Source organism: Hyperolius riggenbachi, chromosome 2, assembly GCF_040937935.1.
Source record: "Hyperolius riggenbachi isolate aHypRig1 chromosome 2, aHypRig1.pri, whole genome shotgun sequence".
Taxonomy (NCBI): domain Eukaryota; kingdom Metazoa; phylum Chordata; class Amphibia; order Anura; family Hyperoliidae; genus Hyperolius; species Hyperolius riggenbachi.
Window position 1 is genome coordinate 83,482,385 of NC_090647.1, and position 15,935 is coordinate 83,498,319.

At 43.9% G+C, this 15,935-nt stretch overlaps 2 protein-coding genes across 2 annotated transcripts in view; one reads left to right on the top strand and one right to left on the bottom strand.

Moving 5' to 3' along the window:
* RPL21 (ribosomal protein L21) overlaps positions 1-15,935 on the top strand; it is a 500,216-nt gene that overhangs the window by 312,031 nt on the left and 172,250 nt on the right. The gene's annotated exons all lie outside the window — the stretch shown is intronic.
* Positions 1-15,935, bottom strand: part of USP12 (ubiquitin specific peptidase 12) — a 118,513-nt gene that overhangs the window by 11,476 nt on the left and 91,102 nt on the right. The window contains exons 4-6 of the mRNA XM_068266992.1: positions 12,784-13,013; positions 4,073-4,149; positions 1,185-1,268 (exon numbers count right to left, since the gene is read on the bottom strand). Of these exons, the coding sequence (XP_068123093.1) occupies positions 1,185-1,268; positions 4,073-4,149; positions 12,784-13,013 (391 nt within the window). The remainder of the gene's footprint in view (positions 1-1,184; positions 1,269-4,072; positions 4,150-12,783; positions 13,014-15,935) is intronic.

A 15,935-nucleotide genomic window follows, 5' to 3' on the forward strand; every position in this document is an offset into this window, starting at 1 on the left:
ACCGGAGACCACCGGCAGCCTGCGGAGCGGCGCCGAGGGCACCTCCTGCCTGCCACGGGCTGGAGGAAGCCCCAGGTAAGTGGATGCGGATTTTTATTTTTTTTTAAACAGTCCCTGAACCTTCCCTTTAAATACCAGTAAATTCACTTGCAGAGATGGCAATACTTAAATAGAACAGATGGAGAAGCATATGATCAGTTTGATCAGCTGATAGATTTGTAAGGTTCTGATTTGCTGGTCATGATCATGTGTTAAACCGGGAAGTCATCACAGCAAAGCAGAACCTTACAAAATTATCAGCTGATCAAACTGATCCATGAGTTCTCCTAAGCAGGGCTGTGGAGTCGGAGCAATTTTGGGTAGTCAAAGTCAGTGGTTTCATAAACTGAGGAGTCGGAGTTGGAAGTCGGAGCCATTTTGGGTACCTGAGTCAGAGGTTTCACAAAATGAGGAGTCTGATGATTTTTGTACCGACTCCACAGCCCTGCTCCTAAGCATTGCCATCCCTTTACACCTCCAGCGAGTGGAACTTCCATCACCTCTTGTGTCCTATCACCTCCGATTGTACGGTTTATGGGACAGAATTCTCTTTTCCTGTAGTGTGTGTTAAAGAGACACTGAAGCGAAAAAAAATATATGATATAGTGAATTGGTTGTGTACTATGAATAATTACTAGAAGATTAGCAGCAAAGAAAATATCGTCATATTTTTATTTTCAGGTATACAGTGTTTTTTCTAACATTGCATCATTCTATAATATGTGCAGATTACACAACACTTAGCATTCAAAATGATTCTTTCAGAGCAGTCTGTGAAGTAATGACCTCTCCTCTGGCAAAGAAAAAGTAATTAGTTCACTTACAGTTAAGATAATAAAAGTCAGATGACAGCCCTCTCCACGACTTTGAAAGTCGTAGAGATTAATGGCTTTTTTGCATAGAGATAACAACTGGAGTTTCTTAACTCTTCCTGTACTGGAAACAATTAGACTGATGTATCTGATCTTAACGTTTTATTTCTTAGCTGTACTACACATACAAATCATAATATCATTTTTTTTTCGCTTCAGTGTCTATTTAAGTATTCTTCACATTAGTAATGAACACCTCTTACAAATGTAAGGTGCAGTGCTGCGTAATAGGTTAGTGCATTATATACAAGAGAATAAAAGTGATTGCTCTACCGTTTATGTGCTTCCTGTTTACTGCGACATTCTTCACAGTAATACTTGTATTCACTACACAGGGTCTCCGTATTGCTAAAGCCCCTAAAAAGAGCAACAACAACAAAAAAAAAATCGCAATTTATGAACATTGTATAAGGAATAATAACCATGGTTTAGGGAACAGTTTAATTATTGTACAGATATACAGTGGGTTGCAAAAGTATTCAGCCCCCTTAATGTTTTCCACATTTTGTCATATTACTGCCGCAAACATGAATCAATTTTATTGGAATTCCACATGAAAGACCAATACAAAGTGGTGTACACCTGAGAAGTGGAACGTAAATCATACATGATTCCAAACATTTTTTTTTTATCTGAGTGCAGTCAGTTGCCTATAGACATTGCCTGATGAGTGCTAATGACTAAATAGAGTGCACCTGTGTGTAATCTAATGTCAGTACAAATACAGCTGCTCTGTGAGGGTCTCATAGGTGTTCTAAGAGAATATTGGGAGCAACAACACCGTGAAGTCCAAAGAACATTATGCCTCTAGTCCCCAGTTGTGTACTCCAATTGCCATTGCCTGAAGAAGCGGGTCTTGCCTGCGAAACGCGTTGCGACTACCCCCCGGAGTGTACCAATAAATTTATTTTGTTCTAAATACACAGCTCATTGTGTCTGCTTGCAGGAGGTAAGTCCACCACTGCCTCCTAAGCATTTTTAAACCTTTTAAGTATTGTTTTTACTCTTTTGGCACCTTTGTCCTCATCATAAAGAACACACAAGACAGGTCAGGGATCAAGTTATTGAGAAATTTAAAGCAGGCTTAGGCTACAAAAAGATTTCCAAAGCCTTGAACATCCCACGGAGCACTGTTCAAGCGATCATTCAGAAATGGAAGGAGTATGGCACAACTGTAAACCTACCAAGACAAGGCCATCCCCCTAAACTCACAAGCCGAACAAGAAGAGCGCTGATCAGAAATGCAGTCAAGAGGCCCATGGTGATTCTGGACAAGCTGCAGAGATCCCTACAGCTCAGGTGGGGGAATCTGTCCATAGGACAACTATTAGTCGTGCACTGCACAAAGTTGGCCTTTATGGAAGAGTGGCAAGAAGAAAGGTATTGTTAACAGAAAGCATAAGAAGTCCCGTTTGCAGTCTGCCACAAGCCATGTGGGAGACACAGCAACCATGTGGAAGAAGGTGCTCTGGTCAGATGAGACCAAAATGGAACTTTTTGGCCAAAATGCAAAATTATGTGTGGCAGAAACAAACGACAAACAAACAAACGCTGGCCATCTAATCTGACTGAGCTGGAGCTGTTTTGCAAAGAAGAATGGGCAAGGGTTTCAGTCTCTAGATGTGCAAAGCTGGTAGAGACATACCCTAAAAGACTGGCAGCTGTAATTGCAGCAAAAGGTGGTTCTACAAAGTATTGACTCAGAGGGCCGAATAATTACGCACACCCCACTTTGCAGTTATTTATTTGTAAAAAATGTTTGGAATTATGTATGATTTTCGATCCACTTCTCACATGTACACCACTTTGTATTGGTCTTTCACGTGGAATTCCAATAAAATTGATGCATGTTTGTGGCAGTAATGTGACAAAATGTGGAAAACTTCAACGGGGCCAAATACGTTTGCAAAAGAGAGAGAGAGAGAGAGATAAAACCCCCAAAAAACAACTTGGAAGATAAGCAATGCTGCTCTTATATGAAAACTCTTCAGTCATCTTCAGGTGAACATTTTCTCTGGCTTACCTTTTAAAAGGGAGCCTAAAGTGAAATAAAAGTGGCCAGTCTAACTTACCTGGTGCTTCTTCCAGCCCCCCTGTAGTCATCTTGGTCCCTCACCCTTGTTCCACTCTGTTCTATTTAGCTGCTGCGCCCCTTCAAAAGCTGTCCAACTGGGCCAGTCGTGGACTACTGCGCATGTGTAGCCCCTCATCGATTGCACTGCTGTGGCTGGGAGCATTTGCACATGTAGCAACTTTTAAGAACCGTGCAGACGCAGCAATTCGGAGGTCCACTGCCTGGGTCAATGCATGCAGTTTTCAGAAAAGGCACAGCTGCTAAATGGAAGAGTGCAGAAAGACGGCAAGGGACCAGGACGACTACAGGGGACTGGGTGACAGCATAAGGTCTGTAGATTAATCCTGGTTAGCCAAATCCGCTTCTTGTGCGGAGAGAGTGGTTGGGGGAATATAATTTTGGGTGCATTGATTTTTTTTACTGGCAAATTTCCATGGTATTAACATGCAGCAAGGGACATTCTACTCCTACCCAAGGTATGACGTCATTCTGCCAATCATGCCCATACAAGTATCGGGGGAAAGATTTAAGATTACAGTCAGATAGTACTACTGTGCACATCATGACCCAACCCCTGTATACAGCTATCACACTGATACATAGAGCAATAACTGTATTTCTGTTAAGACTCAGCATGCAAATGAAATGTCACCAGATCATGCACAATTATGCAGACTTAAAGTAAACCAGAGATCTTAAAAATAAAAGATTTGATACTTACCAGGGGCTTCCTCCATCCCCATAAACATATCTGAGTCCCACGTCGTCTTCACGCGGTCTGCTGTTCAGCCAAGACCAGCCCCGGTAACTTGCTCAGTCACGTCAGTCCAGGTCTACTGCGCATGTGTGGGAGGTCCGCGCATGCGCAGAAGACTCAGACTGGACCCGACTGAGCAAGTTACTGTGGCTGGTCGCGGCTGAAAGGCAGACCACGGAAGGACAGCGTGGGACTCTGTTTATGGGGCGGGAGGAAGCCTCTGGTAAGTATCAAATCTTTTGTTTTTAAGATCTCTTGTTTACTTTTAGAGCAGCATACAGATGAATGGCTATAACTCGAAGAGACCAATTTTCATATTGGTACATTTACCTTAAACAATGTGTGATTGATGTATTTTGTTCAACATCAACAGAAAGGTCTAGAAAATCTTCATCTTTACTGCTTATCTGTAAAGAACAGAAACATATTTATTACAAAATTCTATCTCAGTAGATATAGAGGGCCTTAAAGCAAACCTAAACCTAAATTTAACTTTAAAGAGGATCTGTAACATAAAAAGATCCCCTGGGGGGTACTCACCTCGGGTGGGGGAAGCCTCCGGATCCTAATGAGGCTTCCCACGCCGTCCTCCATCCGTCAGGGGTCTCGCTGCAGCCCTCCGTGGAGTCCGGGCAGCGGTGACGTCATTATTTACCTTCCTGGCTCCAGCGCAGGCGCTCTGACGGCTGTCGGCTCCGAACTACACGGAAATACCCGATCGCCGTCGGGTCTGCTCTACTGCGCAGGCGCAAGTTTCCGGCGCCTGCGCAGTAGAGCGGACCCGACTGAGATCGGGTATTTCCGTGTAGTTCGGAACGGAAAGCCTCCACAGCGCCCCCCGCTGGAGCCAGCAAAGGTAAATATTAAACTAACAGTCGGCACAGTCGCCGGCTGTTCGGAGGGCTGCGGAGAGACCCCCGTGGGACAGAGGACGGCGTGGGAAGCCTCATTAGGATCCGGAGGCTTCCCCCACCCGAGGTGAGTACCCCCCAGGGGATCTTTTTAATGTTACAGAGTCTCTTTAAATATAATGGGCATTAGTTCTATAAGTTTTGTTAAAGGATACCCGAACTGACATGTGACATAATGAGATAGACATGTGTATGTACAGTGCCTAGCACACAAATTATGCTGTGTTCCTTTTTTTCTTTCTCTGCCTGAAAGAGTTAAATATCAGGTATGTAAGTAGCTGACTCAGTCCTGACATACCGTATATACTCGCAAGCAAGCCGACCCGCATATAAGCCGACCCCCCAACTTTTTCCTGAAAAAACATGGAAAAATGATCGACCCTCATATAAGCCGGGGGTAGGAAATGCTGGCCGTGTGATCCCCCCAGTGTGTCCCAGTTTAGTTAGTATAGTGCCCAGTATGGGTAGGTAGTGCTCAGTACAGCTAGTATAGTGCCCAGTACAGCTAGTATAGTGCCCTAGTATAGGTAGGTAGTGCTCAGTATAGTGCCCCAGTATAGCTAGTATAGTGCCCCAGTATAGCTAGTATAGTGCCCCAGTATAGCTAGTATAGTGCCCCAGTATAGCTAGTATAGTGCCCCAGTATAGCTAGTATAGTGCCCAGTATAGCCAGTATAGCTAGTATAGTGCCCAGTATAGCTAGTATAGTGCCCAGTATAGCTAGTATAGTGCTCAGTATAGCTAGTATAGTGCCCCAGTATAGCTAATATAGTGCCTCAGTATAGCTAATATAGTGCCCCAGTATAGCTAATATAGTGCCCCAGTATAGCTAATATAGTGCCCCAGTATAGCTAATATAGTGCCCCAGTATAGCTAATATAGTGCCCCAGTATAGCTAATACAGTGCCCCAGTAATAGCTAGTATAGTGCCCCAGTATAGCTAGTATAGTGCCCCCCCCCTCCCCCACTGCCGCTATTAGCTTACCCTGTGGCCTCTAATATTCCACTCTTCGTCTCCCGGGAATGTAAATAGTTCACAGCAGCTTGCTCCACGGCGGCTGCTGCGTGATAACAGGAAGCTGTAGGGAGAGCGGCTTTCTGTAACGGCGATATGTATCGCCGTTGCTATGGAAACCGCTCTGCCTACAGCTTCCGGTCATCACACAGCAGCCGCCGTGGAGCGAGCGGGGGGGGGGGTCTAGGAGGTTTCAGGGCCTTGGCCTACGACCACCGCCCAACGTGACTCGCAAGCAAGCCGACCCCCCAACTTTTGGGGGGTCAAAAATTCGGCTTGCTTGCGAGTATATACGGTAATTGATTGCTTTGATTGTGCATGTGCACTTTATGAACTTGGGAAAGGACTTTGCAAATTTGCCCATTCACACTTACTGGGCATGAGCAGTTAGTGTACTCGGGTATGTCCAGTGCATAAGTGCTAGATCACAGCCATAAGTTCTCGAAATTATTCAAGTAAGATGTAACAAGTAACAGGAGGAACACTGAGACCACTTTACAACTGGTAGTAGGGGCTTACAAAATATTTTTGCCAGTTTAGGCCTGGAACCCACTAGAAGCATTTTTCTAAGTGCTTTGTGATTTGAAAAGCTCTTACTAATGTATTGCAATGGGGGACTTTTTTAAATCACATCCCTCTAGTGAGATAACAAACACAGCATTAAATTAGTAAGAGTTTTTCAAATCACAAGTGCTTAGAAAAGGGCTGCTAGTGGGTTCCAGTGCTTATGCTGTTATATTAATAAATAAGCTTCCCATTCAAATTCTGGTTGAGACCTAGATAGTTTCTTTCTTCTGGTATGTAGATTACAGCTCATCGGTGATCTGGGTTTTGATATGGTTGACTGATTGGTGCCTTGTAGATCTGGGTTTTGAAATGGTTGACTCTGATTGGTGACTTTGCATCTGATAATTTAGGCTTTGTTCCCACTTGAGCTTAGAGCCCCAGTTCTGTGTAGTCTGCGATAATCCCAGGCAGGCAGATGCAGTCACCATAAAGCCTATGGGGGTAACATCTTTCTCGGACTCTAGCTGGACCACTGTAGCGCATGCTACACTGTCCCTTCGCCAGGCTGCATGTGGTCAGGCGCAAGTGGGAACCAGGCCTTACTCAAGACTGCTGGAACCCCACAGTAAGTACTATCTTTTTTTTTTACTGGCACTGAGCACCGTTTTCACAGCAATGCAGATTTTGAATCCATAGAGGTACTAAGGTCACTTAAAGGAAACTAGAGCCGTCACATAACGACGACTTTATGCTCACCCATGGCTTCCTCCAGCAGCATAAGCTCATCTGAGTCCCACGCCGTCCTCCCGTGGTCTGCCGTTCAGCTGCAATAAGCGACGGTAACTGTCGCATCAGTCCGGGTCTACTATTCATGTGCGGGAGGTCTGTGCATGCGCAAAAGACCCAGACTGCACCTGTCTGAGCCTGTTACTGGGGCTGATCGCAACTGAACGGCAGACCGCGGGAGAACGGCATGGGACTCAGATGAGCTTATGCTGCTGGAGGAAGCAGCAGGTGAGTATCAAATCTTCGTTATGTGACAGCTCTGGTATACATAAGTATACACAAATAAAAGCTGCCCAATCTGGCCATTTTTAACTGGAGCAGGCAACAATATAAAATCTGTACACTGTCTGCAAAGACCACCGGCTGACATACTTAACCTATTTTGGTTCTTGGATGTAGAAACTACCTCCAGGAACCATGCACGCTACCGCGCGCTCCCGGCCCGCGGTTCGTTAGCTAGGCAATCAGTGTATCGGGCTATGGTGCCCGATCACTGATTCCTCTCCCCCGCTGAAAAAGCGACAGCTTCTCTCGGAAGCTTTGCTTTTTCTGGCTGTAACGTACCCCATGCGTCGCTCTAAGCGTGTGTTACGCTTAGAGTGACGTCATGTAAACAAACTCATGGCCGCCATCTTTTGACCAAAAAGTAAAACTACAACTAAAAGTAAAAAAAAATAAAATAAAATTCAAACACACATTTACATTATAAATCACTTGTTTGCATCCCACCCTCCCAAAACTACCCAAATAAAATGTTTAATATAAAAACAAAACAAAACATTACAATGAAAAAAAAACATGTAAATATTTACAAAAGGGTCTAAACTTTTTAAATATCAATGTAAAGATGAAATACTTCTATTTTTTTTTTTTTATTTTAAACTTGTAAATAGTGATAGATGCAAAACGGAAAAAATGCACCATTATTTCCAAATAAATATTGTCGCCATACAGGATCTTCTCAAAAAATTAGCATATTGTGATAAAGTTCATTATTTTCTGTAATGTACTGATAAACATTAGACTTTCATATATTTTAGATTTAAATACACACAACTGAAGTAGTTCAAGCCTTTTATTGTTTTAATATTGATGATTTTGGCATACAGCTCATGAAAACCCAAAATTCCTATCTCAAAAAATTAGCATATTTCATCCGACCAATAAAAAAAAAGTGTTTTTAAAACAAAAAAAAAAGTCAACCTTCAAATAATTATGTTCAGTTATGCATTCAATACTTGGTCGGGAATCCTTTTGCAGAAATGACTGCTTCAATGCGGCGTGGCATGGAGGCAATCAGCCTGTGGCACCGCTCAGGTGGTATGGAGGCCCAGGATGCTTCGATAGGTGCCTTAAGCTCATCCAGAGTGTTGGGTCTTGCGTCTCTCAACTTTCTCTTCACAATATCCCACAGATGCTCTATGGCAGGGCTGCCCAATAGGTCGATCGCGATCTACCGGTAGATCGCAACCGCCTCCTTGGTAGATCGCGGCCTCTTGGCCGCGTCTCGTTAATGTTTGTTGCGGCCAGCAGCTCGTGTTTAGCTGCTGGCCGCTGGCCAATAGAATGCATGCAGGCGAGGAGAGAGGGAGGAGAGAGGCGGCGCGTCCGCTGCGTCATGGCTGGGGGCGGCGGCGGGCAGCCTGTGTAATGTGCGTGTGTAACGTGCCCGGCGCCGCCCCCAGCCATGACGTAGCGGCCGCGCCGCCTCTCTCTTCGCCGCCGCTTCTCTCCTACATCCCATTGGCCTGCCAGAGTCTCTCCTCGCCGCCTCTTCTCCTCCGCCTGCAGGTACATATACCTGGCTAACCTACACTGGGGGGCCCTATACCTGGCTAACCTACACTGGGGGGCCCTATACCTGGCTAACCTACACTGGGGGGCCCTATACCTGGCTAACCTACACTGAAGGGACCTATACCTGGCTAACCTACACTGGGGGGCCCTATACCTGGCTAACCTACACTGGGGGGCCCTATACCTGGCTAACCTACACTGAAGGGACCTATACCTGGCTAACCTACACTGAAGGGACCTATACCTGACTAACCTACACTGGGGGGCCCTATACCTGGCTAACCTACACTGGGGGGCCCTATACCTGGCTAACCTACACTGGGGGGCCCTATACCTGGCTAACCTACACTGGGGGGCCCTATACCTGGCTAACCTACACTGAAGGGACCTATACCTGGCTAACCTACACTGGGGGGCCCTATACCTGGCTAACCTACACTGGGGGGCCCTATACCTGGCTAACCTACACTGGGGGGCCCTATACCTGGCTTACCTACACTGGGGGGCCCTATACCTGGCTAACCTACACTGGGGGCCCCTATACCTGGCTAACCTACACTGGGGGCCCCTATACCTGGCTAACCTACACTGGGGGCCCCTATACCTGGCTAACCTACACTGGGGGCCCCTATACCTGGCTAACCTACACTGAGGGCCCATATACCTGGCAAACCTACACTGAGGGCCCATATACCTGGCAAACCTACACTGAGGGCCCATATACCTGGCTAACCTACACTGAGGGCCCATATACCTGGCTAACCTACACTGAGGGCACGCAACCTATGCTGCAGGCACATATACCTGGCTAACCTACGCGGGGGGGGGGGGGGGGGGGGGGGCGTGCTTAGCATTTGAGACGTTGGTAGATCTCCTGGCCTCGGCAAATTTAAAAGTAGCTCGCGAGCCGAAAAAGTGTGGGCACCCCTGCTCTATGGGGTTCAGGTCAGGAGAGTTGGCAGGCCAATAGAGCACAGTAATACCATGGTCAGTAAACCATTTAACAGTGGTTTTGGCACTGTGAGCAGGTGCCAGGTCGTGCTGAAAAATGAAATCTTCATCTCCATAAAGCTTTTCAGCAGATGGAAGCATGAAGTGCTCCAAAATCTCCTGATAGCTAGCTGCATTGACCCTGCCCTTGATAAAACACAGTGGACCAACACCAGCAGCTGACATGGCACCCCAGACCATCACTGACTGTGGGTACTTGACACTGGACTTCAGGCATTTTGGCATTTCCCTCTCCCCGGTCTTCCTCCAGACTCTGGCACATTGATTTCCGAATGACATGCAAAAGTTGCTTTCATCCGAAAAAAGTACTTTGGACCACTGAGCAACAGTCCAGTGCTGCTTCTCTGTAGCCCAGGTCAGGCGCTTCTGCCACTGTTAGTGGTTCAAAAGTGGGTTCAGGCTTCCATCTGCTGAAAAGCTTTATGGAGATGAAGATTTCATTTTTCAGCACGACCTGGCACCTGCTCACAGTGCCAAAACCACTGGTAAATCGTTTACTGACCATGGTATTACTGTGCTCAATTGGCCTGCCAACTCTCCTGACCTGAATCCCATAGAGAATCTGTGGGATATTGTGAAGAGAAAGTTGAGAGATGCAAAACCCAACACTCTAGATGAGCTTAAGGCCACTATCGAAGCATCCTGGGCCTCCATAACACCTGAGCAGTGCCACAGGCTGATTGCCTCCACGCCATGCCGCATTGAAGCAGTCATTTCTGCAAAAGGATTCCCGACCAAGTATTGAGTGCATAACTGAACATAATTATTTGAAGGTTGACTTTTTTTGTTTTAAAAACACTTTTCTTTTACTGGTCGGATGAAATATGCTAATTTTTTGAGATAGGAATTTGGGGTTTTCATGAGCTGTATGCCAAAATCATCAATATTAAAACAATAAAAGGCTTGAACTACTTCAGTTGTGTGTATTTGAATCTAAAATATATGAAAGTCTAATGTTTATCAGTACATTACAGAAAATAATGAACTTTATCAAAATATGCAAATTTTTTGAGAAGATCCTGTACATTATGATAGGGACATAATTTTAATGGTGTAATAACCGGGACATATGGGCAAATACAATACATGAGTTTTAATTAAGGAGGCATGTATTATTTTAAAATTATAATGGCTGAAAACTGAGAAATAATGAATTTTTTCCGTTTTTTTCTCATTCTTCCTGTTAAAATACATTTACAGTAAAGTGGCTCTTAGCAAAATGTACCCCCCAAAGAAAGTCTAATCGGTGGCGGAAAAAACAAGATATAGATCAGTTCCTTGTGATAAGTAGTGATAAAGTTATAGGCTAATGAATGGGAGGTGAACATTTCTAAAGTGAAAACGACGGAACGCGAATGGGTTAAAAACAGCGTCCAGCAATTTTAAGCAAGACAGCACTTGTGGTGCGCAAGTACATGTTGCAGGACAATTTGGGTGGTGTCACAAGTAAAAAAAAAAAAAAAAAAAAAGTGGTTATTTACATCACCGATTGCACTTACATGGCACCCTTTATAACTTGAACCCTACTCTCCTAAACCTAATCCCCTCCCCCCCAACCATGCCCAACACAAACCCTCCCTTCAAGTGCCTAACACTAACCACCACCATTTAACGCTTGGTCACCAGATTACTGATAATTTATTAGATGCCTGCAAATCCCTGCGCCCAAACGACCTGATCCAAGGGGTGCGTCTGTTCCTTACTCCACCGGCCTCCATATTCCCTAGGGCTAATCAGACTGCCATCCCCATGGCAGCCTCTACAGCACAGCCTGCATGTTTACTTCGAGATTAGAAATGTGATTAAACTGAAGAAACCGAAACAATGGCAAATGGCAGAAAATCTGCAGGTAAATTCTGTGCATGTTCACAAGGCGTTACCACAGTGGCTTTACTACTATTAGGGACATGCAAGACCTAATGAACATTGATCCTGAATATGAAACTGAACTGTCCCAATCATCCTTGAACCATTGCTCTACTTAATTAACCACTTCTGCCTACAGGTGTTGTCACCTTCAGGATGGAAGCAAATTTTCAGCGCTCCTCCCATTCATTCGCCAATAACTTTATCACTACTCATCACATGTAAATTATCTATATCTTGTATTTTTTCAGCCACAAATTATGCTTTTTGTGAGCGATGCTAGTTTTCAAAAATTACCTCCTATGCATTTTAGGGGCAAATCCACACAACAAAAAAAAAAAAAAAAAAAAAAAAAAAAAAAAAAAGGGGGGGGGGGGGGGGGGGGGAAATACACTTTTTCTCTAATTCTATCCCCTATAGTTTTAAAATAAGCAATGCTACTATATATATATATATATATATATATATATATAAAACACTCCTATTGTATTTGCCCATTAGTCCCAGCTATCACAACATTTAAATTATGTTCCTAGTACAACGTATGGCATCAGTATGTGGAAATATAGGTGTATTTTTTTTGTCTGTCCCATGCATTGTAAGCCCTCATGTACTAAAATAATAGTAATATACCGTCATGACAAATGTAAAAACTATTTATGGATTTTTTTTAAAACTTTTTTCCCCAATTAGTTTGCTTGGTAACTGGGGTGGGAGGGAGGGGCGTCGGAAGAGATTATTATTTTTTTTTTATAAAAAAAAAAAAAAAAAAAAAAAAAAAATCTGTGTTGTGTAATTCAACTTTTCACAACTAGAAGGTGCTTTACCGGGAAGCTTCTTTTGTTTTTGCATGCGAGCGCATTAAACGCTGGACGTGATTACTCATTCAGATAGGCTTGAGTGGTTAATATGTTAAATACTAGACCTGTAGCCTATTGAATAAAAAAAAGCTAGAAACCCATCACACGCGCGACGCCCCTGCACACAAATGGCTGCGACCACACCTCACTACAACGGCCGCAGCACTGCGACTGCACAGTACACACAGACACATGGCGTCTTATTAGGTAGGATACAAATGTCTGCATGGAGCAGAGACAGCAGGCAGTACATTGCTGGAGATTGCTATCAGTGTGACGAATTCTTACCGTCTCACACGTAAGACACCTTGTTTCGTTAGTTAACGTTCCCTGAAAGATCTCGTGGACCCACGTGGGATCTGGTGTGCTGTTATTGTTCTCATTGTCGATGTTGCCGTTGGGTATTCGGCCATTTTGCTTCTCTTGCTTCCGCTCTTCCTGCAGAATGTCAGCTATGGTGTTGAGCAGGTAGTTCAGGAATTCGTGAGCATCCTGCTGCATGTAGTTGTCGAAAAGTTCTGAAATGAAGGAAACAAAGGCTGCATTAGTACTATTAATTACACTGAAGCACTTTGGGAGCAGAACTGGAGCAACTGTTCAGAGTGACCCATCAGATTCCCTGATCTGAGCAGCTACTCCACCTTTACACCCGATAAGGTAATCAGCAGTGGATACTTCCCAATTGGTTCAGGCTGCCTTCAAAGGACATTCGAGGTGAAAAAGTGATGAGAAAATCAATTTTCATCTATCCTTCTCCTAAAAATTACTTGTGACTATAATTATTTATCAGTGAGGGATAAGCTATAGTCTGACCCAGTATGACCCAGTCTCGACCAGGACAGAAATGGTCACTTGCATACCTGATGTTTAACTTCAGGCAGAGAAAGAAAAAAAAAAAAGGAACACAGCATAGTTATTTGTGTGTTTGGCACTGTACATACAAGTCTAGCTTATGTCACGTCATCTTGGTTGTCACTTAAAGCAGATCCAAGATGATAAACTAACTATAACAAGTAACTTGTCTACATATCTTATCTACAGTTAAGATAGTTTACACAGAAAATCTAGCTGCAAACAGCTTCAATAGTATAGGTTTATTTCTTCCTGTGATACAATGAGGTCAGCCATGTTCTGTTTGTGATCATTACACACAGGCAAGCTGCTCTGCATCTCCAGCCCTCAGCGTGTGAAAACGTCATTCCCCTCTGCTCCTCCCCTCTGCTTCTGGAATCTCTGGCTAGTAAAGCGTCCCCATCCCGCCAAGACTGAGCTCCCATAAGCCCTTGCTACATGGATCTGAGAGCGACAGGGCACTGAAGAAGCTGTGGGCGAGGCTGGTTTAGTTTATACAGTATTAAAACAAGTATTTGGCTTGAGGAATGCCCTATAAACTATATGAAAGGAACACAATTATGCAATGAGTAAAAGTTTATCTCGTGACTGGCACGCACGCACGCACGCACGCACGCACGCACGCACGCACGCACACGCGCACACACACACACACACACACACACTTCTAATGCTGTGTGTTGAAGCAATGAAGTATACCTCACATCTGCCCACTGGCCTAATAGGGGGACAGACAGCAGCAATTCAAAGGTACCAGTTCTCTGCTCTATCCTAAAATCATAAGTTCTGTGTGGCTTTGAAGTAGAAGGACAGGAGGGTAAGTGCAGTTATAATATACACCGTAATATGCACAGCTTGCATTTAGGATGCATTAAGATCCTGTCAGAAATGACTTCCCATAGCACATTCCTTTCATCCTGCTGTAGAGCGCTGTATTTAGGCTCCCTTTTATAGATGTGAACAGATGTGTGTCGTATAGCAGCTCAGCAAGCTTTCATTGTGGCATTAATCACCAGCCTGTTGTTGCTTCAGCCAATTAGAAAACAAATTCTGTATTTGCAGCTGAAGACTTATGAATATGCATCAGGCTGAGCTGTATATTTTCCATGACAGTCTGCTCACATACAGGAGTGTAATGTGCTGAAAATGCAAGCTAGGATAAAGGAACATGTCGTCACATCCGAGACATGCATAAATTACAACACCTCAATTATGGAGCATACAAGCTATCACTTTCTTTGCCAAAGGTCTGTGCTGCGCAGTAAATACTGACAACATTGTATAGTAGCTGTATCTATGGGTCATAGGGGTGTCGTAATAAAGCTTCGTTAGAGATGCAAGGCCATACTATTAACCACTTCGGCCCTCAGGTTGTTTTCACCTTAGACCAGGGCTGTGGAGTCAGTACAAAAATCATCAGACTCCAACTCCTCAGTTTTTGAAACCACCAACTCCAGGTACCCAAAATGGCCCAGACTCAGACTCCTCATCTCTGACTCTTTAGTCCAATACATACCAGAACTAAGGATTTAGTACAAAAATCATCCAACTCAGACTCCGAAGTTTATGAAACCACAGCCCTGTTGTAGACATGAGCAATTTTCCCATTAAAGCACTCATCACATTAATTTGCCAATAACTGTATCACTACTTATCAAACCTGAATGATCTATATCTTGTCTTCGTTTTCTTTCCACAAACTGAGCTTTTTGGGTTGGTTTGTTTTTTAGTATCGTATATACTCGAGTATAAGTATAGAAATTTAGGTCAGACTCACTAAATAACAGTATAGGGGTCGACTTGTACTAGAGTAATGTGTGTACTATTCGTGACATTCCCACTTGCAGTCATATACCCAGGGCTAAGTGACACTTTCTTGATAAAAGGAAAGGCAAGAAAACATAAGTCCTAGACAAAACAATTAACAAGGAAGGGGATGGGGAAGTACTGGGCTGCAGGAAGGATGGCGTATAACTCCGGCACTTGGGGATCTGGAGGAGTTACTGGCTGCCCTGTAATTATTTTATTCTCTATGCATTTTAAAAAGGGAAAGAAAAGGAATGAGGCTTCAGCCTGCAATTAATTAAGTGAATAGTTATATTTACAAAACAAAATGATCAGGATCTCAAATTAAAATTGAATGTTAATTGTGCAAGGCATTTTTTGATTTGGGTCTACTTCAATGAGTGGCAGGTTATTCTCTTGGTCCCTCATTGGTCAGACGTTTCTAATATCACAATGCGGAGCTGGCAGCCATGGGCCAAATACCGATTTGGGATAGCATTTTCTGGAATACATCATTCTTTTATAAAAACGAGCAATGATTCTCTCTGCAGTCCAATGAGGAGTGGCGTGGGGTGAAATGTGCAGCTGTTGCACGATTATTGCATTGAGTAAGACCAATTCTGAAATAGTAAACGTCTGCTATAGTAAACTACTTGGCCCGGTCCCTTGGACTTTACTGTGAAGGGATTCTGCTGCAGCAGGTTTATTAATCAGAGAATGACTCACAAATGCAGTCAATTAAAAAAATGACCATAAAAGACAATCCATAAATCCTTTCTTGTGTACACGAGATGCGAGCAATC